Source organism: Bufo gargarizans, unplaced genomic scaffold, assembly GCF_014858855.1.
Source record: "Bufo gargarizans isolate SCDJY-AF-19 unplaced genomic scaffold, ASM1485885v1 original_scaffold_1791_pilon, whole genome shotgun sequence".
Lineage (NCBI taxonomy): Eukaryota > Metazoa > Chordata > Amphibia > Anura > Bufonidae > Bufo > Bufo gargarizans.
Genome location: NW_025334518.1, coordinates 163,338 through 188,838, shown reverse-complemented (window position 1 = coordinate 188,838; position 25,501 = coordinate 163,338). Strand labels below are relative to the sequence as shown.

At 48.2% G+C, this 25,501-nt stretch overlaps 1 protein-coding gene across 1 annotated transcript in view; it reads left to right on the top strand.

The window, feature by feature from the left end:
• LOC122923655 overlaps window positions 1-25,501 on the top strand; it is a 129,756-nt gene that overhangs the window by 82,013 nt on the left and 22,242 nt on the right. The window contains exons 8-10 of the mRNA XM_044274510.1: window positions 12,809-13,105; window positions 13,561-13,800; window positions 15,557-15,859. Of these exons, the coding sequence (XP_044130445.1) occupies window positions 12,809-13,105; window positions 13,561-13,800; window positions 15,557-15,859 (840 nt within the window). The remainder of the gene's footprint in view (window positions 1-12,808; window positions 13,106-13,560; window positions 13,801-15,556; window positions 15,860-25,501) is intronic.

Genomic DNA, 25,501 nt, shown 5'->3' with positions numbered 1-25,501 from the left:
GGGCAAAGTAATGGGACTGGGGGAGGAATGGAAGGAGGGACTAGAACAGTTCAGAAGGAAAGGTGTAGGGTAAAAAATATACATAAACCTCTCAAATGTATGTATACTAATGCCAGAAGCCTGACTAATAAACCTGGTGAACTGGAATTAGTGATGTGTGAGGAGAACTATGACATAGTGGGAATAACTGAGACACGGCTGGATGATAGCTATGACGGGGCAGTTAATGTGCAGGGTTACAGTCTGTTTAGAAAGGATCGTCAAAACCGGAGAGGAGGAGGGGTCTGCCTCTATGTAAAGTCCGGTCTAAAGCCCACACTCCGCGAAGATATAAATGAGGGACATGAACATGTGGAGTCTCTGTGGGTAGAGATACATGGAGCTAAAAACAACAATAAATTACTAATAGGAGTTTACTATAAACCACCTAATATACCGGAGTCCACAGAAAATCTACTACTGAACGAGATAGACGAGGCGGCAAATCATAATGAGGTGGTTATTATGGGGGAACTCCGCAGATATAGACTGGGAAACTGAGAGCTGTACATCTCATAAAGGAAACAGGTTCTTGGCAATAACCAAAGACAATGACCTCTCCCAACTGGTTCAGGACCCGACTAGAGGGACGGCCATACTGGACTTAGTATTAACCAATAGGCCGGACAGAACAACAGACGTGCAGGTTGGGGGACACCTGGGAAATAGTGACCACAAAGTAATAACCTTCCAATTATCATTCAAAAGAGCGTTTCTACAGGGAGGAACAAAAATACCAAACTTCAAAAAAGCTAAATTTAGCCAACTAAGAGAGGCCATAGGCCAAACTAACTGGGACAAAGTCCTCAAAAATAAAAATACAGCCACAAAATGGGATATCTTTAAAAACATCCTAAAATCTCATTGTGAGAGGTACATACCGTATGGTAATAAAAGGTTAAGGAATAAAAAGAAACCAATGTGGATAAATAGAACTGTAACGAAAGCAATAAATGACAAAAAGAAAGCATATCATTCACTGAAACAGGAGGGTAGCACGGAAGCACAGAAAAACTATAAGGAAAAAAATAGAACATGTAAAAAACAAATAAAAGCGGCCAAACTAGAGACCGAGAGATTAATTGCCAAAGAGAGTAAAACTAACCCTAAAATGTTCTTCAATTATATAAATGTTAAAAAGTATAAATCTGAAGGTGTCGGCCCTTTAAAGAGTAATGAGGGGGAAGTCGCAGAGAGCGATGAGGAGAAAGCAAAGCTGTTACATATTTTTTCTCCAATGTATTCACTGAGGAAAATAAACTGTCGGATGACACGCAGAATGCAAAAATAAATTCCCCATTAAAAGTGTCCTGTCTGACCCAGGAAGAAGTACATCAGTGACTTAAAAAGATTAAAATAGACAAATCGCCAGGACCAGATGGCATACACCCCCGTATCCTAAAGGAATTAAGTAATGTCATAGCCAGACCCTTATTTCTGATATTTGCAGACTCTATACTGACAGAGAATGTCCCACAGGATTGGCGCATGGCATATGTGGTGCCAATATTCAAAAAGGGGCCAAAAACAGACCCTGGAAACTATAGGCCGGTAAGTTTAACATCTGTTGTGGGTAAACTGTTTGAAGGTTTTCTGAGAGATGCTATATTAGAGCATCTCAACAGAAATAAGCAAATAACGCCATATCAGCATGGCTTCGTGAGGGATCGGTCATGCCAAACTAATTTAATCATTTTCTATGAGGAGGTAAGTTCTAGACTTGACAGCGGCGAATCAATGGATGTCGTATATCTGGACTTCTCCAAAGCATTTGACACTGTACCACATAAAAGGTTAGTATATAAAATGAGAATGCTCGGACTGGGAGAAAACATCTGTATGTGGGTAAGTAACTGGCTCAGTGATAGAAAACAGAGGGTGGTTATTAACGGTACACACTCAGATTGGGTCACTGTCACGTACCGGCAGGACAGGTAGTGGATCCTCTGGACCAGAGAGGCGATGGCGCGGGTTGTACTAAAGGACCGGTTCTAAGCAGTTACTGGTCTTCACCAGAGCCCGCCGCAAGGCGGGATGGATTTGCTGCGGCGGTAACTACCAGGTCGTGTCCCCTAGTAACAACTCGACCTCTCTGGCAGCTGATAAGGCGTGGTACACAGGGAGAAGGCAAGAGCGTAGTCGGATGTAGCAGAGGTCAGGGCAGGCGGCAAAGGTTCTAAGGCGAGTAGACGGTAGCAACGGGTTCGGCAACAGGCAAGGCAAACAAACACTGTGGAACGCTTTCTCTGAGGCACAAGGCACAAAGATCCGGCAGGAAGCTGTGGGAGGAGAAGGTATAAATGGGCAGTGCACAGGTGCAGCCTAATTAAGTCAGCACTGCCTCTCACAAACCTTAACCCTTAATATCCCTTTTGGACCAGGCACCAATCACTGGTGCACTGGCCCTTTGAATCTAAGAGTCCCGGCGCACGCGCGCCCTAGAGAGCGAGGACGCACACGCCGAGACACTGGAGTGCTGCCTGGGGGCATACGCTGTGAGCGCTCCGCGGCCAGCAGGGGACCCGGAGCGCTCAGCGTAACAGTACCCCCCCCCCCCCTTTGGTCTCCCTCTCTTTTTGGTACCGAAGAACTTGCGGATGAGACTGCGGTCCAGGATGTTCTCCTCCGGCTCCCATGACCTCTCCTCAGGACCGCAGCCCTCCCAGTCGACCAAAAAAAATCTTTTTCCCCGGGAGATCTTGGTCGCCAAGATCTCCTTGACAGAGAATATATCGGAGGTACCGGCGACAGGGGTGGGAGAAACAAGCTTGGGAGAAAAACGGTTAAAGACAGCAGGTTTAAGAAGGGAGACATGGAAGGAGTTATGGATTCGGAGGGAGGGAGGAAGATGGAGCTGATAAGAAACTTGATTGATACGACTCTTGATTTTATAGGGTCCCAAGAAACGAGGGCCCAACTTGTAACTTGGGACCCTAAATCGGATGTACCTAGAGGAGAACCACACCTTGTCACCCGGGCGAAATTCTGGAGGAGATCTGCGTCTCTTGTCAGCTTGAACCTTCATACGGGCGGAAGCCTTGAGGAGAGCAGCGTGGGTTTCTCGCCAGATGGAGGAAAAATCCTGTACAAGACTGTCCACGGCAGGTACAGAAGAAGGAGTGGGAGACTGCGGCAGAGGTGGAAGAGGATGACGGCCAAAACGACAAAGAAAGGAGACTTGTTAGAGGCAGAGGATTGTTTGTAGTTGTAGGAGAACTCCGCCCAGGGAAGTAGATCAGCCCAGTCGTCATGGCGTGAGGATACAAAGTGACGCAGATAGTCACCCAAAATTTGGTTCACCCGTTCTACTTGGCCGTTAGACTGAGGATGGTACGAAGAAGAAAAGTCCAATTTGATCCCGAGCTGAGCACATAGAGCCCTCCAGAATTTGGAGACGAATTGTACCCCACGATCCGAGACAATATGTTTGGGAAGGCCATGGAAGATGTGTTGGAAAAATTGTTTGGCCAACATGGGTGCAGAGGGTAGACCGGGCAAGGGTACAAAGTGAGCCATCTTGGAAAAGCGATCCACCACGACCCAAATAACAGACTTGCCATGGGAGGAGGGAAGATCTGTAATAAAGTCCATGGCGATGTGAGACCAGGGAACTTCAGGAATGGGTAGAGGCAAGAGGAGACCCGCTGGTTTCTGGCGAGGCGATTTATCCCGGGCGCAAATCATACAGGCCTGGACGAAGTCCGAGACATCTTTCTCTAGAGAAGACCACCAGTACCTTTGGGAGATTAGTTGGAGAGACTTTTGCACCCCTGGATGACCGGCAAAAGGGGAGGCGTGGCCCCACTTGAGAATTCGCAGCCGCTGACGTGGGGGTACGTAGGATTTGCCAGGAGGAAGAAGGCGCAGGTCCACGGGAGCGACTGTTATAAGGCGTTCTGGAGGGATAATATATCGAGGTGTTAACTCGTCGCCCCCCCACATCAGAGGAGCGAGACAGAGCATCTGCCCTAATGTTCTTACAAGCTGGACGGAAATGGATCTCAAAATTAAAGCGGGCGAAGAACAGAGACCAACGAGCCTGACGGGGATTTAATCTCTGAGCAGACTGGAGATAAGCCAGGTTCTTGTGGTCCGTGAAGATGTACACAGGATGTGTGGCGCCCTCGAGTAAATGTCTCCATTCCTCCAGTGCTAATTTAATAGCCAGCAGTTCCCTGTCCCCAATGGAGTAATTTCTCTCTGCGGAAGAGAATGTTTTAGAAAAGAAGCCACAAGTAGAAGTCTTGCCCCGGGAAGACTTCTGGGTGAGGACAGCTCCGGCTCCCACTGAGGAGGCATCCACTTCAAGAGAGACAGGCTTGGTGGAATCTGGTCTAGAGAGAACGGGTGCAGAGGCAAAGGCGCATTTCAGGGACTGGAAGGCTTCCTCGGCTTGGGAAGGCCAGGATTTGGGGTTAGCTCCTTTTCTTGTGAGGGCCACGATAGGAGCTACCAGAGTGGAATAGTGAGGGATGAATTGCCTGTAGTAATTCGCAAAGCCCAGAAATCTTTGTATGGCTCGGAGACCAGAGGGGCGTGGCCAATCCAGAACCGCCGAGAGCTTGGCTGGGTCCATTTGAAGTCCTTGGGCTGAGATAATGTATCCCAGGAAAGGCAGGGAGGTTTGTTCAAAAAGACATTTTTCAAGTTTAGCGTACAGGCGATTTCTCCTAAGACGAGTAAGAACTTGTTGCACATGGACCCTGTGTTGATCCAAATTGGAGGAAAAGATCAGGATATCATCCAGGTATACGACCACGCAGGTGTAAAATAAGTCCCTGAAAATATCATTGACGAATTCCTGGAAGACAGCGGGTGCGTTGCAGAGGCCGAAGGGCATCACCAAATACTCAAAATAGCCATCCCTTGTGTTAAAGGGGGTCTTCCATTCGTCTCCTTCCCGGATACGGATCAGATTATAGGCCCCTCGAAGGTCCAATTTTGTGAAGATCTTAGCCCCTCGGAGACGATCAAATAGCTCAGAGATTAGAGGCAGAGGGTAACGGTTCTTGATGGTAATTTTATTAAGACCTCTGTAGTCAATGCAGGGGCGGAGGGAGCCGTCTTTTTTTGTCACAAAGAAAAAACCGGCCCCAGCAGGAGAAGAAGATTTTCTTATGAATCCTCTCTGTAGGTTCTCACGTATATACAGGTCCTTTTCAAAATATTAGCATATTGTGATAAAGTTCATTATTTTCTGTAATGTACTGATAAACATTAGACTTTCATATATTTTAGATTCATTACACACCAACTGAAGTAGTTCAAGCCTTTTATTGTTTTAATATTGATGATTTTGGCTACAGCTCATGAAAACCCCAAATTCCTATCTAAAAACATTAGCATATTTCATCCAACCAATAAAAGAAAAGCGTTTTTAATACAAAAAAAGTCAACCTTCAAATAATGATGTTCAGTTATGCACTCAATACTTGGTCGGGAATCCTTTTGCAGAAATGACTGCTTCAATGCGGCGTGGCATGGAGGCAATCAGCCTGTGGCACTGCTGAGGTGTTATGGAGGCCCAGGTAGCGGCCTTAAGCTCATCCAGAGTGTTGGGTCTTGCGTCTCTCAACTTTCTCTTCCCAACATCCCACAGATTCTCTATGGGGTTCAAGTTAGGAGAGTTGGCAGGCCAATTGAGCACAGTAATACCATGGTCAGTAAACCAGTTACCAGTGGTGTTGGCGCTGTGAGCAGGTGCCAGGTCGTGCTGAAAAATGAAATCTTCATCTCCATAAAGCTTTTCAGCAGATGGAAGCATGAAGTGCTCCAAAATCTCCTGATAGCTAGCTGCATTGACCCTGCCCTTGATAAAACACAGTGGACCAACACCAGCAGCTGACATGGCACCCCAGACCATCACTGACTGTGGGTACTTGACACTGGACTTCAGGCATTTTGGCATTTCCCTCTCCCCAGTCTTCCTCCAGACTCTGGCACCTTGATTTCCGAATGACATGCAACAGTCCAGTGCTGCTTCTCTGTAGCCCAGGTCAGGCGCTTCTGCCGCTGTTTCTGGTTCAAAAGTGGCTTGACCTGGGGAATGCGGCACCTGTAGCCCATTTCCTGCACACGCCTGTACACGGTGGCTCTGGATGTTACTACTCCAGACTCAGTCCACTGCTTCCGCAGGTCCCCCAAGGTCTGGAATCGGTCCTTCTCCACAATCTTCCTCAGGGTCCGGTCACCTCTTCTCGTTGTGCAGCGTTTTCTGCCAGACTTTTTCCTTCCCACAGACTTCCCACTGAGGGGCCTTGATACAGCGCTCTGGGAACAGCCTATTCCTTCAGACATGTCTCTCTGTGTCTTACCCTCCTGCTTGAGGTGTCAATGATGGCCTTCTGGACAGCAGTCAGGTCGGCAGACTTACCCATGATTGCGGTTTTGAGTAATGAACCAGTCTGGGAGTTTTTAAAAGCCTCAGGAATCTTTTGCAGGTGTTTAGAGTTAATTAGTTGATTCAGATGATTTGTTTAATAGCTCGTTTAGAGAACCTTTTCATGATATGCTAATTTTTTGAGATAGGAAAGTTGGGTTTTCATGAGCTGTATGCCAAAATCATCAATATTAAAACAATAAAAGGCTTGAACTACTTCAGTTGGTGTGTAATGAATCTAAAATATATGAAAGTCTAATGTTTATCAGTACATTACAGAAAATAATGAACTTTATCACAATATGCTATTTTTTTGAGAAGGACCTGTAGTCGGACATGGCAAGAGTCTCGGGAGGTGAGAGAGGATAAATTCTGCCCCGAGGTGGAGTAGAACCGGGTATCAGGTCGATCGGGCAATCATAGGATCGGTGAGGAGGAAGGACCTCAGCTTGTTTCTTGCAGAAGACATCCGCGAAGGAATGGTATGGCTTGGGCAGCCCAGAAGGCGGAGAAACTTACGGGTTCTGTTTGACCAGAGCAGGCTTGAGACAGCGGTCCGAACAGGAGGAACCCCAACGCAGGATCTCACCGGTGGACCAATTCAGGACAGGACTATGACGTTGAAGCCACGGCAGACCCAGGAGGAGTTCAGAGGAACAGAAGGGAAGGACAAAGAACTCTATAGTCTCGGTATGAAATATTCCGATGTCCATCTGCAGAGGCTGGGTACGGAACTGTACGGTGGCAGAGAGTCTCTCACCGTTAACAGTAGAGATGAAAAACGGCTTGGGTAGATGGATTACTGGAATACGGTACTTATCAACCAAGGAGGCGTGAATGAAGTTGCCAGCTGAAGAAGGCGGCTGCGGAGAAAGAGGACTTGGAAGAGATGATCAACTGCACGGGTATGATGAGACGTGGAGAGGAAGAATCCACACCTAGCAACGCCTCTCCCACGTTTACTAGGTGCGAGCGTTTCCCGAACGCGGTGGACGGAGAGGACAATCTCTAAGGAAGTGCTCGGTACTGGCACAGTACAGACACAGGTTCTCGTTTCTGCGGCGGCTTCGTTCTTGCGGAGTCAGGCGTGACCGATCCACCTGCATGGCTTCCACGGCGGAAAGCCCAGTAGCGGGTTGAGGTGGACGCAGAAAAACGGGAGCCAGACGAGAAAAGCGTCTAGGATGAGCTTTTTTCTTTTCAAGGAGGAGTTCCTCTTGTCTTTCGGCGAAACGTTTGTCTATCCTAGTGGCCAGCAAGATGAGGTCACTAAGAGTGGAAGGAAGCTCACGTGCAGCAAGAACGTCCTTTACTTCACTATTAAGTCCCTTCTTGAAGGTGGTGCAAAGGGCTTCATTGTTCCAGTTCAGCTCAGAGGCCAGGGTGCGGAACTGAATGGCATAGTCACCCACGGAAGAACCTCCTTGGGTCAAATTTAGTAAGGCAGTCTCTGCGGAAGTAACCCGGGCAGGCTCCTCAAAAACATTCCGGAACTCTAGGCAGAAGCTCTGGACGGAAGCGGTGGCAGGATCTGCGCGGTCCCATAGTGGTGTAGCCCAGGCTAGGGCCTTCCCGGACAGTAAACTGAGAATAAAGGCTACCTTGGCTCGCTCAGAAGGAAACTGGTCGGACAGAAGCTCGAGGTGGAGAGAGCACTGCGACAAGAACCCACGGCACTGCTTAGGATCTCCGTCATATTTGTCTAATAGGGACAAACGGATTCTGGAACCGGTGGCAACTGCAGGCGGAGGTGACGCAGCAGGAGCAGACGGAGGAGCTGGCTGTTGCTGAGAAGGCAGGAGCTGCTGCAACATGGCGGTCAGCTGGGCCAGCTGTTGACCCTGCTGGGCCACAATAGTGGTGAGGTCCGCTAGGCTTGGCAGGGGAACATCAGCGGGATCCATGGCCGGATCTTACTGTCACGTACCGGCAGGACAGGTAGTGGATCCTCTGGACCAGAGAGGCGATGGCGCGGGTTGTACTAGAGGACCGGTTCTAAGCAGTTACTGGTCTTCACCAGAGCCCGCCGCAAGGCGGGATGGATTTGCTGCGGCGGTAACTACCAGGTCGTGTCCCCTAGTAACAACTCGACCTCTCTGGCAGCTGATAAGGCGTGGTACACAGGGAGAAGGCAAGAGCGTAGTCGGACGTAGCAGAGGTCAGGGCAGGCGGCAAAGGTTCTAAGGCGAGTAGACGGTAGCAACGGGTTCGGCAACAGGCAAGGCAAACAAACACTGTGGAACGCTTTCTCTGAGGCACAAGGCACAAAGATCCGGCAGGAAGCTGTGGGAGGAGAAGGTATAAATGGGCAGTGCACAGGTGCAGCCTAATTAAGTCAGCACTGCCTCTCACAAACCTTAACCCTTAATATCCCTTTTGGACCAGGCACCAATCACTGGTGCACTGGCCCTTTGAATCTAAGAGTCCCGGCGCACGCGCGCCCTAGAGAGCGAGGACGCACACGCCGAGACACTGGAGTGCTGCCTGGGGGCATACGCTGTGAGCGCTCCGCGGCCAGCAGGGGACCCGGAGCGCTCAGCATAACAGTCACTAGTGGGGTACCTCAGGGGTCAGTATTGGGCCCTATTCTCTTCAATATATTTATTAATGATCTTGTAGAAGGCTTGCACAGTAAAGTATCAATTTTCTCAAATGACACTAAACTGTGTAAAGTAATTTACACTGATGAGGACAGTATACTACTACAGAGGGATCTGGATAGACTGGAGGCTTGGGCAGATAAGTGGCAGATGGGGTTTAACACTGATAAATGTAAAGTTATGCACATGGGAAGGAAAAATGCAAGTCAACCGTACATACTAAATGGTAAAACACTCGGTAACACTGACATAGAAAAGGATCCAGGAATTTTAATAAACAGCAAACTAAGCTGCAAAAAACAGTGTCAGGCAGCTGCTGCCAAGGCCAACAAGATAATGGGTTGCATCAGAAGGGGCATAGATTCCCGTGATAAGAACATAGTCCTACCACTTTACAAATCGCTAGTCAGACCACACATGGAGGACTGTGTACAGTTCTGGGCTCCTGTAAACAAGGCAGACATAGCAGAGCTGGAGAAGGTCCAGAAGAGGGCATCTAAAGTAATAGCTGGAATGGGGCAACTACAGTACCCTGAAAGATTATCAAAATTAGGGTTATTCACTTTAGAAAAAAGACGACTGAGGGGAGATCTAATTAATATGTATAAATATATCAAGGGTCAGTACAGAGATCTATCCCATCAGCTATTTATCCCCAGGACTGTGACTGTGACGAGGGGACATCCTCTGCGCCTGGAGGAAAGAAGGTTTGTACACAAACATAGAAAAGGATTCTTTACTGTAAGAGCAGTGAGACTATGGACTCTTTACTGTAAGAGCAGTGAGACTATGGACTCTATACTGTAAGAGCAGTGAGACTATGGACTCTATACTGTAAGAGCAGTGAGACTATGGACTCTTTACGGTAAGAGCAGTGAGACTATGGACTCTATACTGTAAGAGCAGTGAGACTATGGACTCTATACTGTAAGAGCAGTGAGACTATGGACTCTTTACTGTAAGAGCAGTGAGACTATGGACTCTGTACTGTAAGAGCAGTGAGACTATGGACTCTATACTGTAAGAGCAGTGAGGACTATGGACTCTATACTGTAAGAGCAGTGAGACTATGGACTCTTATACTGTAAGAGCAGTGAGACTATGGACTCTTTACTGTAAGAGCAGTGAGACTATGGACTCTATACTGTAAGAGCAGTGAGACTATGGACTCTATACTGTAAGAGCAGTGAGACTATGGACTCTTTACGGTAGAGCAGTGAGACTATGGACTCTATACTGTAAGAGCAGTGAGACTATGGACTCTATACTGTAAGAGCAGTGAGACTATGGACTCTTTACTGTAAGAGCAGTGAGACTAGTGGGACTCTTTACTGTAAGAGCAGTGAGACTATGGATTCTATACTGTAAGAGCAGTGAGACTATGGACTCTATACTGTAAGAGCAGTGAGACTATGGACTCTATACTGGTAAGAGCAGTGAGACTATGGACTCTATACTGTAAGAGCAGGGAGACTATGGACTCTTTACTGTAAGAGCGGTGAGACTATGGACTACTTACTGTAAGAGCAGTGAGACTATGGAACTTTAAGAAGCAGTGAGACTATGGACTCTTTACTGTAAGAGCGGTGAGACTATGGACTCTATACTGTAAGAGCAGTGAGACTATGGACTCTTTACTGTAAGAGCAGTGAGACTATGGACTCTATACTGTAAGAGCAGTGAGACTATGGGCTCTATACTGTAAGAGCAGTGAGACTATGGACTCTATACTGTAAGAGCAGTGAGACTATGGACTCTATACTGTAAGAGCAGTGAGACTATGGACTCTTTACGGTAAGAGCAGTGAGACTATGGACTCTATACTGTAAGAGCAGTGATACTGTGGGCTCTTTACTGTAAGAGCAGCGAGACTATGGACTCTGTACTGTAAGAGCAGTGAGACTATGGATTCTATACTGTAAGAGCAGTGAGACTATGGACTCTATACTGTAAGAGCAGTGAGACTATGGACTCTATACTGTAAGAGCAGTGAGACTATGGACTCTATACTGTAAGAGCAGTGAGACTATGGACTCTTTACTGTAAGAGCGGTGAGAATATGGACACTTTACTGTAAGAGCAGTGAGACTATGGACTCTTTACTGTAAGAGCAGTGAGACTATGGACTCTATACTGTAAGAGCAGTGAGACTATGGACTCTATACTGTAAGAGCAGTGAGACTATGGACTCTTTACTGTAAGAGCAGTGAGACTATGGACTCTTTACTGTAAGAGTGGTGAGACTATGGACTCTTTACGGTAAGAGCAGTGAGACTATGGACTCTATACTGTAAGAGCAGTGAGACTATGGACTCTATACTGTAAGAGCAGTGAGACTATGGACTCTTTACTGTAAGAGCAGTGAGACTATGGACTCTATACTGTAAGAGCAGTGAGACTATGGACTCTATACTGTAAGAGCAGTGAGACTATGGACTCTTTACGGTAAGAGCAGTGAGACTGTGGACTCTTTACTGTAAGAGCAGTGAGACTATGGACTCTTTACTGTAAGAGCAGTGAGACTATGGACTCTATACTGTAAGAGCAGTGAGACTATGGACTCTTTACTGTAAGAGCAGTGAGACTATGGACTCTTTACTGTAAGAGCAGTGAGACTATGGACTCTTTACTGTAAGAGCAGTGAGACTATGGACTCTATACTGTAAGAGCAGTGAGACCATGGACTCTATACTGTAAGAGCAGTGAGACTATGGACTCTGTACTGTAAGAGCAGTGAGACTATGGAGCTCTCTGCCTGAGGAGGTGGTGATGGTGAGTACAATAAAGGAATTCAAGACGGGCCTGGATGTATTTCTGGAGCTTAATAATATTACAGGCTGTAGCTACTAGAGAGGGGTCTTCCTCTGGATCAACTTGCAGGATAACAGGCCGAACTGGATGGACAAATGTCTTTTTTCAGCCTTATGTACTATGTTACTATGTTACTATCAGGCATTAGTATCTGTCCTAAATGTAAAGAAATTCAAATTTTTAAAATTGTAAATTTTTCCAAACTTTTGGTAAATTTGGGATTTTATAATAAAGATGAAATCTATCGACTCAAGTTCACTACCGTCATGAAGTGCAATGTGTCACCAGAAAACAGAACGGCTCGGATAAGTAAAAGCTTTCCAAAGTTATCACCACATAAAGTCACACACGTCAGATTTGCAAAAAATGTCCTGTGCAGGAGGGTGAAAACTGGCCCCGGGAAGAAGGGGTTAAACAGTATAAATCTGTGCACGTTAACCCTTTAAAGTGAAATAAAGTAAGGCGTTGATTACTTTGTGTAGGGAAACGGGCAAATGTCCAGACTTCCGAGTACCCTACTCCAGGGCACGCCCCCATCCGCTCCTGGAGTTTACCGTAGTGTCACCTGTAGTATTAGTGCTCAGAACCAGGTAGCGGCACACGTTCCTCTTTTTGATTGCAGACTTTATATTCTATTTTCTGCACATGATCATGTGGGCGGCCATCTTGTCAGAGCTGCTCTTTGCAGCACTCAGAAATGTGCTTTACTGCAGGCAAGTGACCATAGACAGACTGGAGATGACTCACTGACTTCTGTGGTAGAATGTAGTGGGCATGCTCTGTGACCTGTACAGAGGTCACTGTACAGTGAAGATGAGGAGGGGACCTGTGACCATCACCATTGACTTTTATGGAACGGTATTGTGGGCATGCTCGGTGGCCTGTGCAGAAGTCACTGTACAGAGAGGTAGCAGACAAGCTGTCACTATTGTGTTATCTGTATATAGGTGTTACCTGACATTGTAATTCCTCATTACAGCCCCGGTCTCAGCAGTGACTCTGAGCAGTAACGCGTCCTCCGCAGAGCTCTGGGCAGGACAGGACTCGGTGTCTCTCCATTGCTCAGCTCAGGGTTCAGCCATCACCTTCACATGGAGCCTGGATGGAAAACCAGTGTCCTCAAAGCCTCCATATTACATTACTGAGAGCAAGTCTCCTCCGTACTCCAATCTGACCTTCAGCCCGGTCTCCGGGACCGACGGTGGACCCTTCACCTGTACAGCATCCAACCTGCTGAATAGCTCCACCAGCAATGATCTCAGCTTCAATATCAACTGTGAGTAGAATAATTCCGCACATGTAGTGTCTTGTATGCGTGCTGCCCTCTCACTGGCCCATGTCAGCTGCACGGGGTCACCTATGGGATTTATACTCAATATATGAGTCTATACAACACAATCCTCCATCCCCTCCACATCTGTCAGCTGGGTTAGGAAGAACGGCCTAGATTATGCATACCGCCATATGGTCCTCTCACTGGCTCCACCACTGCCCATACCATGTTCTAGCGTTGGAGGCACAGGCTATGGAGGCTCCAGCATAAGCTCTTCTGTGTCTTCAGGTATACAGGAATCATCTGTAGACACGTGTTCACACCCTAGATCCACAGCCAGAGCATGTATGAAGGCACAATGACCGCCTGTCCTCTTATGGTTACCAGGTGCCGTGTGCACACACATCACTTACACAGTGTTTCTGGACCCATCTCTACTGTACGTTGTCTTCTCACAGGGCGCCCGGATGGAGAAATGTCTTGTCCGGTAACTTCCAATGGGGATATTTTGAGCCTTGTCTGCTCTTGGGAAAATGGTCGACCTCCCGCCAATGTGACGATGACACTTAACGACACAACAGGGATGAGTCCAAACATCGTGACCAGGAATGTGTCCTCCAAGACTCTGATCTTGGGCTCAGTCCTCAACTGCACTGGTGATCAGCTGGGGAAGACGTCAATCTGTCAGAAGATCCTGGGTGAGTCACAAATATGGCGTCAGTAATTACACTGAAAAGTTTGTGTCCCCTCTGTGTCCATATATTTTATATATTAGAACATTGAGACAAAATAGGGGACACATTTTAATCATTTATGTTGGTGTCAATTTGCATAGTTAAAGAATAAGGAGCTATAGTTTGACAGTTTAAAAACAAATAACTTTTTTTTAAATGCAGTTTGCCACTCACCCCCCCCCCCCCCAAAAAAATTTTTTATATACATCATCAAACTGTTAAGATGTGTGGCCCTATGCTGTCCCCGTATAGTGTGTGTACTGTATACATAGGCATCTATGTGTATGTACCTCTAGATACCGTGCCTGGTGGAGAGACCTCAGGAAGCTGCCGGCCTCCTGTCTGCAGGGAGAAGGTTTGGCTTCTTATTAGGAGCAATAAGACATTTGTGTTTTTCCTTTACTGAACACTAAATTCATCTTCATAAAATATGAGATATATAAAAATACACTGGCAGCAGCATTGTCCCCCTCCCCAGCCACCCACCCCCACTGGCTAGCATTGTTCTCCTCCCTAGTCCCCCTACTAGCAGCAACATTTTCATCTTTCCCAGATTCATCCTCTAGCAGCAGCACTGTCCCCATTCCCATACTTCCCCCTCTAGTAGCAGCACTGTCCCCATTCCCATCCTTCCCCCTCTAGTAGCAGCACTGTCCCCATCCTTCCTCCTCTAGTAGCAGCACTGTCCCTATTCCCATCCTTCCCCCTCTAGTAGCAGCACTGTCCCCATTCCCATCCTTCCCCCTCTAGTAGCAGCACTGTCCCCATTCCCATACTTCCCCCTCTAGTAGCAGCACTGTTCCCATTCCCATCCTCCCCCCTCTAGTAGCAGCAATGTTCCCATTCCCCTCCTTCCCCCTCTAATAGCAGCACTGTCCCCATTCCCATCCTTCCCCCTCTAGTAGCAGCACTGTCCTCATTCCCATCCTTCCCCCTCTAGTAGCAGCACTGTCCTCATTCCCATCCTTCCCCCTCTAGTAGCAGCACTGTCCTCATTCCCATCCTTCCCCCTCTAGTAGCAGCACTGTCCCCATTCCCATCCTTCCCCCTCTATTAGCAGCACTGTCCCCATTCCCATCCTTCCCCCTCTAGTAGCAGCACTGTCCCCATTCCCATCCTTCCCCCTCTAGTAGCAGCAATGTTCCCATTCCCCTCCTTCCTCCTCTAGTAGCAGCACTGTTCCCATTCCCATCCTCCCCCCTCTAGTAGCAGCACTGTCCCCATTCCCATCCTTCCCCCTCTAGTAGCAGCACTGTCCCCATTCCCATCCTTCCCCCTCTAGTAGCAGCACTGTCCCCATTCCCATCCTTCCCCCTCTAGTAGCAGCACTGTCCCCATTCTCATCCTCCCCCCTCTATTAGCAGCACTGTCCCCATTCCCATCCTTCCCCCTCTAGTAGCAGCACTGTCCCCATTCTCATCCTCCCCCCTCTATTAGCAGCACTGTCCCCATTCCCATCCTTCCCCCTCTAGTAGCAGCACTGTTCCCATTCCCATCCTTACCCTTCTAGTATCATCATTGTCGTCCTTGCCATACCTCTGCCACTAGTAGTGGCATTGTCACCATTCCTATCCTTCCCCCTCTAATAGCAGCACTGTCCCCACCCCATCCTTACCCCTCTAATAGCAGCACTGTCCCCATCCTTACCCCTCTAGTATCACCATTGTCATCCTTCCCCTCTCTGTAGCATGTCTCCTTACTGTACGATTTCTTTCCTCAGAGCCTCCATATTCTCCAGTACATAATAATACAATAGAAGTAGTACCAGAAGGAGGTAGTGTCACCCTGACTTTATATGTAACGGCGAGACCTACTTACCGTATACCTTCTAAGATCCTCCCGGCGACCTTCACCTGGTATATGAACAAGACGGAAATAAAGAGCGGTGTCACCTCCACAAATTATTCATCCACCCTCCACATCTCCGAGGTGACACAGGCGAATTCTGGAAGATATGAATGTACCACCAGAAATGTGATCGGGAGCGAGACCTTCATCTTCAATGTCAACGTGACTGCAAAAGGTAAGTTCTGCTCCATATGTCTCTGAGGAACATGTGAGGCCAGTGCCTAGACCAGTGATCAGCAATCTCCGGCACTTCAGATGTTCTGAAACTACAACTCCCAGAGTGCTTCATGTACTTCAATGGGAGTTGTGAGAACAGCCAAGCATGTTTGCATGCTGGGAGTTGTAGTTTCACAGCAGCTGGAGTGCCAAAGGTTGCTCATCTCTGATCTAGACAGTGTTACCTCCGGGTGGTGGTCTACAGGTCTGTCAGGTTTATCACAGTCTCTGGATGGTAACGTTGTAGCATTTTAGGGCTATGTTTACACCGCCTATTGGTTTGACAACTTTGCATCAAAAGTTTACTGGAATTTTGGAGCACATGGCCGCATATTGAGGCGCACCCGTTTCCATGTATCCATACCCCCTTGACAAGGGGATTATTCCGCTGGTGTTCCCCTGGACATTCTCTGACCTCTTTGTCCAGCTCTGTCGGTGTCACACCTTCTTGGCCGGAATGGCTGGTGGAGTCCTGATTAGGGATGAGCGAACTCGAACTGTATAGTTCGGGTTCGTACCGAATTTTGGGGTGTCCGTGACACGGACCCGAACCCGGACATTTTCGTAAAAGTCCGGGTTCGGGTTCGGTGTTCGTCGCTTTCTTCGCGCTTTTGTGACGCTTTCTTGGCGCTTTTTGAAAGGCTGCAAAGCAGCCAATCAACAAGCGTCATACTACTTGCCCCAAGAGGCCATCACAGCCATGCCTACTATTGGCATGGCTGTGATTGGCCAGAGCACCATGTGACCCAGCCTCTATTTAAGCTGGAGTCACATAGCGCCGCCCGTCACTCTGCTCTGATTAGCGTAGGGAGAGGTTGCGGCTGCGACAGTAGGGCGAGATTAGGCAGATTAACTCCTCCAAAGGACTTGATTAACTGATCGATCTGCAGCTGTGGACCATTGAGCTGCTGATACTCAATTGCTCACTGTTTTTAGGCTGCACAGACCGTTTGTCAGTCTCATTTTTCTGGGGTGATCGGCGGCCATTTTGTGTCTTGTGGTGCGCCAGCACAAGCTGCGACCAAGTGCATTTAACCCTCAATGGTGTGGTTGTTTTTTGGCTAAAGCCTACATCAGGGTGAAGCTGTCACACCAAGTGCATTTAACCAGCAATAGTCTGTTCATTTTTTGGCCATATACAAAATCAGGGGCAAGCTGCGCCTGTCACCAAGTGCATTTAACCCTCAATGGTGTGGTTGTTTTTTGGCTAAAGCCTACATCAGGGTGAAGCTGTCACACCAAGTGCATTTAACCAGCAATAGTCTGTTCATTTTTTGGCCATATACAAAATCAGGGGCAAGCTGCGCCTGTCACCAAGTGCATTTAACCCTCAATGGTGTGGTTGTTTTTTGGCTAAAGCCTACATCAGGGTGAAGCTGTCACACCAAGTGCATTTAACCAGCAATAGTCTGTTCATTTTTTGGCCATATACAAAATCAGGGGCAAGCTGCGCCTGTCACCAAGTGCATTTAACCCTCAATGGTGTGGTTGTTTTTTGGCTAAAGCCTACATCAGGGTGAAGCTGTCACACCAAGTGCATTTAACCAGCAATAGTCTGTTCATTTTTTGGCCATATCCCAGTCTAATTCTGTCACTAAATCCATACCGGTCACCCAGCGCCTAAATACTAGGCCTCAAATTTATATCCAGCTAAATCTGTCCCTAGTGCTGTAGCTGGGCGAGTTATTTAGTGTCCGTTCAAGCACATTTCTTGTTCTGGGTTGAAATACAATTCCCAATTTAGCAATTTCATAATTTAGTGGTTTCTGCTATATCAGAGCTATTTGAAATCTATCCCTAAAAGGGTATATAATATTGAAGGTGCACATAGGGTCATTCAGAATAACTTCACACACACCCGCTACTGTGTATTTCCAAGTCTAATTCTGTCACTAAACCCATACCTGTCACCCAGCGCCTAAATACTAGGCCTCAAATTTAAATCCCTCTAAATCTCTCGTTACCGTTGTCCTGTTGTAGCTGGGAAAGTTATTTAGTGCCCGTCAAAGCACATTTTTTGTTCTGGGTTGAAGTACAATTCCCAATTTAGCAATTTCATAATTTAGTGGTTTCTGCTATATCAGAGCTATTTGAAATCTATCCCAAAAAGGGTATATAATATTGAAGGTGCACATAGGGTCATTCAGAATAACTTCACACACACCCGCTACTGTGTATTTCCAAGTCTAATTCTGTCACTAAATCCATACCGGTGACCCAGCGCCTAAATACTAGGCCTCAAATTTAATTCCCTCTAAATCTCTCGTTACCCACCGCTGTACTGTTGTTGCTGGGCAAGATATTTAGTGTCCGTCAAAGCACATTTTTTGTTCTGGGTTGAAGTACAATTCCCAATTTAGCAATTTCATAATTTAGTGGTTTCTGCTATATCAGAGCTATTTGAAATCTATCCCTAAAAGGGTATATAATATTGAAGGTGCACATAGGGTCATTCAGAATAACTTCACACACACCCGCTACTGTGTATTTCCAAGTCTAATTCTGTCACTAAACCCATACCTGTCACCCAGCGCCTAAATACTAGGCCTCAAATTTAAATCCCTCTAAATCTCTCGTTACCGTTGTCCTGTTGTAGCTGGGAAAGTTATTTAGTGCCCGTCAAAGCACATTTTTTGTTCTGGGTTGAAGTACAATTCCCAATTTAGCAATTTCATAATTTAGTGGTTCCTGCTATATCAGAGCTATTTGAAATCTATCCCAAAAAGGGTATATAATATTCAAGGTGCACATAGGGTCATTCAGAATAACTTCACACACACCCGCTACTGTGTATTTCCAAGTCTAATTCTGTCACTAAATCCATACCGGTCACCCAGCGCCTAAATACTAGGCCTCAAATTTAATTCCCTCTAAATCTCTCGTTACCCACCGCTGTACTGTTGTTGCTGGGCAAGATATTTAGTGTCCGTCAAAGCACATTTTTTGTTCTGGGTTGAAGTACAATTCCCAATTTAGCAATTTCATAATTTAGTGGTTTCTGCTATATCAGAGCTATTTGAAATCTATCCCTAAAAGGGTATATAATATTGAAGGTGCACATAGGGTCATTCAGAATAACTTCACACACACCCGCTACTGTGTATTTCCAAGTCTAATTCTGTCACTAAACCCATACCTGTCACCCAGCGCCTAAATACTAGGCCTCAAATTTAAATCCCTCTAAATCTCTCGTTACCGTTGTCCTGTTGTAGCTGGGAAAGTTATTTAGTGCCCGTCAAAGCACATTTTTTGTTCTGGGTTGAAGTACAATTCCCAATTTAGCAATTTCATAATTTAGTGGTTTCTGCTATATCAGAGCTATTTGAAATCTATCCCAAAAAGGGTATATAATATTCAAGGTGCACATTGGGTCATTCAGAATAACTTCACACACACGCTTCTGTGCATTTCCAAGTCTAATTCTGTCACTAAATCCATACCGGTCACCCAGCGCCTAAATACTAGGCCTCAAATTTATATCCCGCTGAATTTGAATACAATACATTGGGCCAAATAATATATTTGTTGTTGTGGTGAACCATAACAATGAGAAAAACATCTAGTAAGGGACGCGGACGTGGACATGGTCGTGGTGGTGTTAGTGGACCCTCTGGTGCTGGGAGAGGACGTGGCCGTTCTGCCACATCCACACGTCCTAGTGTACCAACTACCTCAGGTCCCAGTAGCCGCCAGAATTTACAGCGATATATGGTGGGGCCCAATGCCGTTCTAAGGATGGTAAGGCCTGAGCAGGTACAGGCATTAGTCAATTGGGTGGCCGACAGTGGATCCAGCACGTTCACATTATCTCCCACCCAGTCTTCTGCAGAAAGCGCACAGATGGCGCCTGAAAACCAACCCCATCAGTCTGTCACATCACCCCCATGCATACCAGGGAAACTGTCTCAGCCTCAAGTTATGCAGCAGTCTCTTATGCTGTTTGAAGACTCCGCTGGCAGGGTTTCCCAAGGGCATCCACCTAGCCCTTCCCCAGCGGTGAAAGACATAGAATGCACTGACGCACAACCACTTATGTTTCCTGATGATGAGGACATGGGAATACCACCTCAGCATGTCTCTGATGATGACGAAACACAGGTGCCAACTGCTGCGTCTTTCTGCAGTGTGCAGACTGAACAGGAGGTCAGGGATCAAGACTGGGTGGAAGACGATGCAGGGGACGATGAGGTCCTAGACCCCACATGGAATGAAGGTCGTGCCACTGACTTTCACAGTTCGGAGGAAGAGGCAGTGGTGAGACCGAGCCAACAGCGTAGCAAAAGAGGGAGCAGTGGGCAAAAGCAGAACACCCGCCGCCAAGAGACTCCGCCTGCTACTGACCGCCGCCATCTGGGACCGAGCACCCCAAAGGCAGCTTCAAGGAGTTCCCTGGCATGGCACTTCTTCAAACAATGTGCTGACGACAAGACCCGAGTGGTTTGCACGCTGTGCCATCAGAGCCTGAAGCGAGGCATTAACGTTCTGAACCTGAGCACAACCTGCATGACCAGGCACCTGCATGCAAAGCATGAACTGCAGTGGAGTAAACACCTTAAAACCAAGGAAGTCACTCAGGCTCCCCCTGCTACCTCTTCTGCTGCTGCCGCCTCGGCCTATTCTGCTGCTGCCGCCTCGGCCTCTTCCTCCGCCTCTGGAGGAACGTTGGCACCTGCCGCCCAGCAAACAGGGGATGTACCACCAACACCACCACCACCACCTCCGTCACCAAGCGTCTCAACCATGTCACACGCCAGCGTTCAGCTCTCCATCTCACAAACATTTGATAGAAAGCGTAAATTCCCACCTAGCCACCCTCGATCCCTGGCCCTGAATGCCAGCATTTCTAAACTACTGGCCTATGAAATGCTGTCATTTAGGCTGGTGGACACAGACAGCTTCAAACAGCTCATGTCGCTTGCTGTCCCACAGTATGTTGTTCCCAGCCGCCACTACTTCTCCAAGAGAGCCGTGCCTTCCCTGCACAACCAAGTATCCGATAAAATCAAGTGTGCACTGCGCAACGCCATCTGTAGCAAGGTCCACCTAACCACAGATACGTGGACCAGTAAGCACGGCCAGGGACGCTATATCTCCCTAACTGCACACTGGGTAAATGTAGTGGCAGCTGGGCCCCAGGCGGAGAGCTGTTTGGCGCACGTCCTGCCGCCGCCAAGGATCGCAGGGCAACATTCTTTGCCTCCTGTTGCCACCTCCTCCTTCTCGGCTTCCTCCTCCTCTTCTTCCACCTGCTCATCCAGTCAGCCACACACCTTCACCACCAACTTCAGCACAGCCCGGGGTAAACGTCAGCAGGCCATTCTGAAACTCATATGTTTGGGGGACAGGCCCCACACCGCACAGGAGTTGTGGCGGGGTATTGAACAACAGACCGACGAGTGGTTGCTGCCGGTGAGCCTCAAGCCCGGCCTGGTGGTGTGTGATAATGGGCGAAATCTCGTTGCAGCTCTGGGACTAGCCGGTTTGACGCACATCCCTTGCTTGGCGCATGTGCTGAATTTGGTGGTGCAGAAGTTCATTCACAACTACCCCGACATGTCAGAGCTGCTGCATAAAGTGCGGGCCGTCTGTTCGCGCTTCCGGCGTTCACATCCTGCCGCTGCTCGCCTGTCTGCGCTACAGCGTAACTTCGGCCTTCCCGCTCACCGCCTCATATGCGACGTGCCCACCAGGTGGAACTCCACCTTGCACATGCTGGACAGACTGTGCGAGCAGCAGCAGGCCATAGTGGAGTTTCAGCTGCAGCACGCACGGGTCAGTCGCACTACAGAACAGCACCACTTCACCACCAATGACTGGGCCTCCATGCGAGACCTGTGTGCCCTGTTGCGCTGTTTCGAGTACTCCACCAACATGGCCAGTGGCGATGACACCGTTATCAGCGTTACAATACCACTTCTATGTCTCCTTGAGAAAACACTTAGGGCGATGATGGAACAGGAGGTGGCCCAGGAGGAGGAGGAGGAGGATGAGGAAGAGGGGTCATTTTTAGCACTTTCAGGCCAGTCTCTTCGAAGTGACTCAGAGGGAGGTTTTTTGCAACAGCAGAGGCCAGGTACAAATGTGGCCAGCCAGGGCCCACTACTGGAGGACGAGGAGGACGAGGATGAGGAGGAGGTGGAGGAGGATGAGGATGAAGCATGGTCACAGCGGGGTGGCACCCAACGCAGCTCGGGTCCATCACTGGTGCGTGGCTGGGGGGAAAGGCAGGACGATGACGATACGCCTCCCACAGAGGACAGCTTGTCCTTATCCCTGGGCAGCCTGGCACACATGAGCGACTACATGCTGCAGTGCCTGCGCAACGACAGCAGAGTTGCCCACATTTTAACCTGTGCGGACTACTGGGTTGCCACCCTGCTGGATCCACGCTACAAAGACAATGTGCCCACCTTACTTCCTGCACTGGAGCGTGATAGGAAGATGCGCGAGTACAAGCGCACGTTGGTAGACGCGCTACTGAGAGCATTCCCAAATGTCACAGGGGAACAAGTGGAAGCCCAAGGCCAAGGCAGAGGAGGAGCAAGAGGTCGCCAAGGCAGCTGTGTCACGGCCAGCTCCTCTGAGGGCAGGGTTAGCATGGCAGAGATGTGGAAAACTTTTGTCAACACGCCACAGCTAACTGCACCACCACCTGATACGCAACGTGTTAGCAGGAGGCAACATTTCACTAACATGGTGGAACAGTGCGTGTGCACACCCCTCCACGTACTGACTGATGGTTCGGCCCCATTCAACTTCTGGGTCTCTAAATTGTCCACGTGGCCAGAGCTAGCCTTTTATGCCTTGGAGGTGCTGGCCTGCCCGGCAGCCAGCGTTTTGTCTGAACGTGTATTCAGCACGGCAGGGGGCGTCATTACAGACAAACGCAGCCGCCTGTCTACAGCCAATGTGGACAAGCTGACGTTCATAAAAATGAACCAGGCATGGATCCCACAGGACCTGTCCGTCCCTTGTCCAGATTAGACATTAACTACCTCCCCATAACCATATATTATTGGACTCCAGGGCACTTCCTCATTCAATCCTATTTTTATTTTCATTTTACCATTATATTGCGAGGCTACCCAAAGTTGAATGAACCTCTCCTCTGCCTGTGTGCTAGGCCTAAATATATGCCAATGGACTGTTGCAGTGGTGGCTGACATGAAGCCTGATTCTCTGCTATGACATGCAGACTAATTCTCTGCTGACATGAAGCCAGATTGTCTGTTACGGGACCTTTCTCCTCTGCCTGGGTTCTGGGCCTAAATTTAAGAAAATTGACTCTTACAGTGGTGGGTGACGTGAAGCCTGATTCTCTGCTATGATATGAAGACTGATTCTCTGCTGACATGAAGCCAGATTCTCTGTTACGGGACCTCCCTCCTCTGCCTGGGTGCTGGGCCTAAATATATGCCAATGGACTGTTGCAGTGGTGGCTGACGTGAAGCCTCATTCTCTGCTATGACATGCAGACTGATTCTCTGCTGACATGAAGACAGATTCTCTGTTACGGGACCTCCCTCCTCTGCCTGTGTGCTGGGCCTAAATATATGCCAATGGACTGTTGCAGTGGTGGCTGACGTGAAGCCTCATTCTCTGCCTGGGTGCTGGGCCTAAATATATGCCAATGGACTGTTGCAGTGGTGGCTGACGTGAAGCCTCATTCTCTGCTATGACATGCAGACTGATTCTCTGCTGACATGAAGCCAGATTCTCTGTTACGGGACCTCTCTCCTCTGCCTGTGTGTGTGCTGGGCCTAAATATATGCCAATGGACTGTTGCAGTGGTGGCTGACGTGAAGCCTCATTCTCTGCTATGACATGCAGACTAATTCTCTGCTGACATGAAGACAGATTCTCTGTTACGGGACCTCCCTCCTCTGCCTGGGTGCTGGGCCTAAATATATGCCAATGGACTGTTGCAGTGGTGGCTGACGTGAAGCCTCATTCTCTGCTATGACATGCAGACTAATTCTCTGCTGACATGAAGCCAGATTGTCTGTTACGGGACCTCTCTCCTCTGCCTGGGTGCCGGGGCCTAAATATCTGAGAATGGACTGTTCCAGTGGTGGGTGACGGGAAGCCAGATTCTCTGCTATGGAACCTCTCTCCAATTGATTTTGGTTAATTTTTATTTATTTAATTTTTATTTTAATTCATTTCCCTATCCACATTTGTTTGCAGGGGATTTACCTACATGTTGCTGCCTTTTGCAGCCCTCTAGCTCTTTCCTGGGCTGTTTTACAGCCTTTTTAGTGCCGAAAAGTTCGGGTCCCCATTGACTTCAATGGGGTTCGGGTTCGGGACGAAGTTCGGATCGGGTTCGGATCCCGAACCCGAACATTTCCGGGATGTTCGGCCGAACTTCTCGAACCCGAACATCCAGGTGTTCGCTCAACTCTAGTCCTGATGCCTTCCCACTAGATCACTGTGGTGAATGCACACTTACATCTGCCCCAGCCTATGGGGATTTAGGATGCCTTCCCTAGTGGGAGGGTGCCTGAGCATTAGCTTCTAGTCGGCTAGTTTCCTGCTAAGGTGCGCCATCGTCCTGTCTGCTTACCACTGTGCCTATCCTTCCCTGTTAACAGATTTCATCCTTTGCTGCCTGTTCCTTACACAAACTGAATGGAATGACGTGGTATTAGCAGGAGGTGCTCAAACCCACATGCAGTCGTGCATATATATAGGGGAGCAAATCCTGCACTTGTGGCCCGTTGCTAATGGCAATCCCCAGCAAACATGCATACGGTGGAGGATGCCCGCAGCGAACCACAAGTACCACAATAGACATCCTACACAAGGTAACAATTGTGTGGATGTGATAATCAATATAACAATATAACAAAATAGCAAAGGACAGGTGCACTCTGCGGTATTACTAAATCCTCAAACTGGTTTTAAAATTGAGAGATTAGTCAACATGTCCTACGGTGTAGGACATGTCTAAGCCCGGGCACCGCGACAAGGTTTCTCAAGTAGCCCGGGACCTAACACTCTCCTACCTGTGCCAGTGGGCAAATACCAGGAGCCAGTGGGCAAATTACAGGAGCATGAGGCCGACTCACAAACAGCTCACCAGTTACCTCCAGCATGTAACCATGCTAGCAATGGGAGGAGGGAGGAGTCTGCAAGTCCCACTCAAGACTGTCTGGTATGGCCCAGGCCTCACAGGTGCACCTAAATGTGGCCTGTAGATGGAAAACAGGCACATTTAAATTGGAGTTTATATACCTCCAGGAATCTCTATATATACACAAACTGAATGGAATGACGTGGTATAGCAGGAGGTGCTCAAACCCACATGCAGTCGTGCATATATATAGGGGAGCAAATCCTGCTGCCTGTTCCTTGTATTAACCCTCTGCTGCCCACCCTGACTTTGGACTGTTTACTGATTTGTACATGCAGCGTGCCAAGAGGAGGGGGGAGGATAGGAACAGTAGTAGTAGCAATAATGGAGGTCATAGTTACTCACTCTGGTACTCCCTTGGACCGTGCAGTGATGCGAAGGGTGCATCTTTCTTCCCTAAAGGGCAGCTCCCTAGATTTGCCAATTCTCCTGCCTGATACTGGTTCAGGGTTCCTTCGGTGGCGG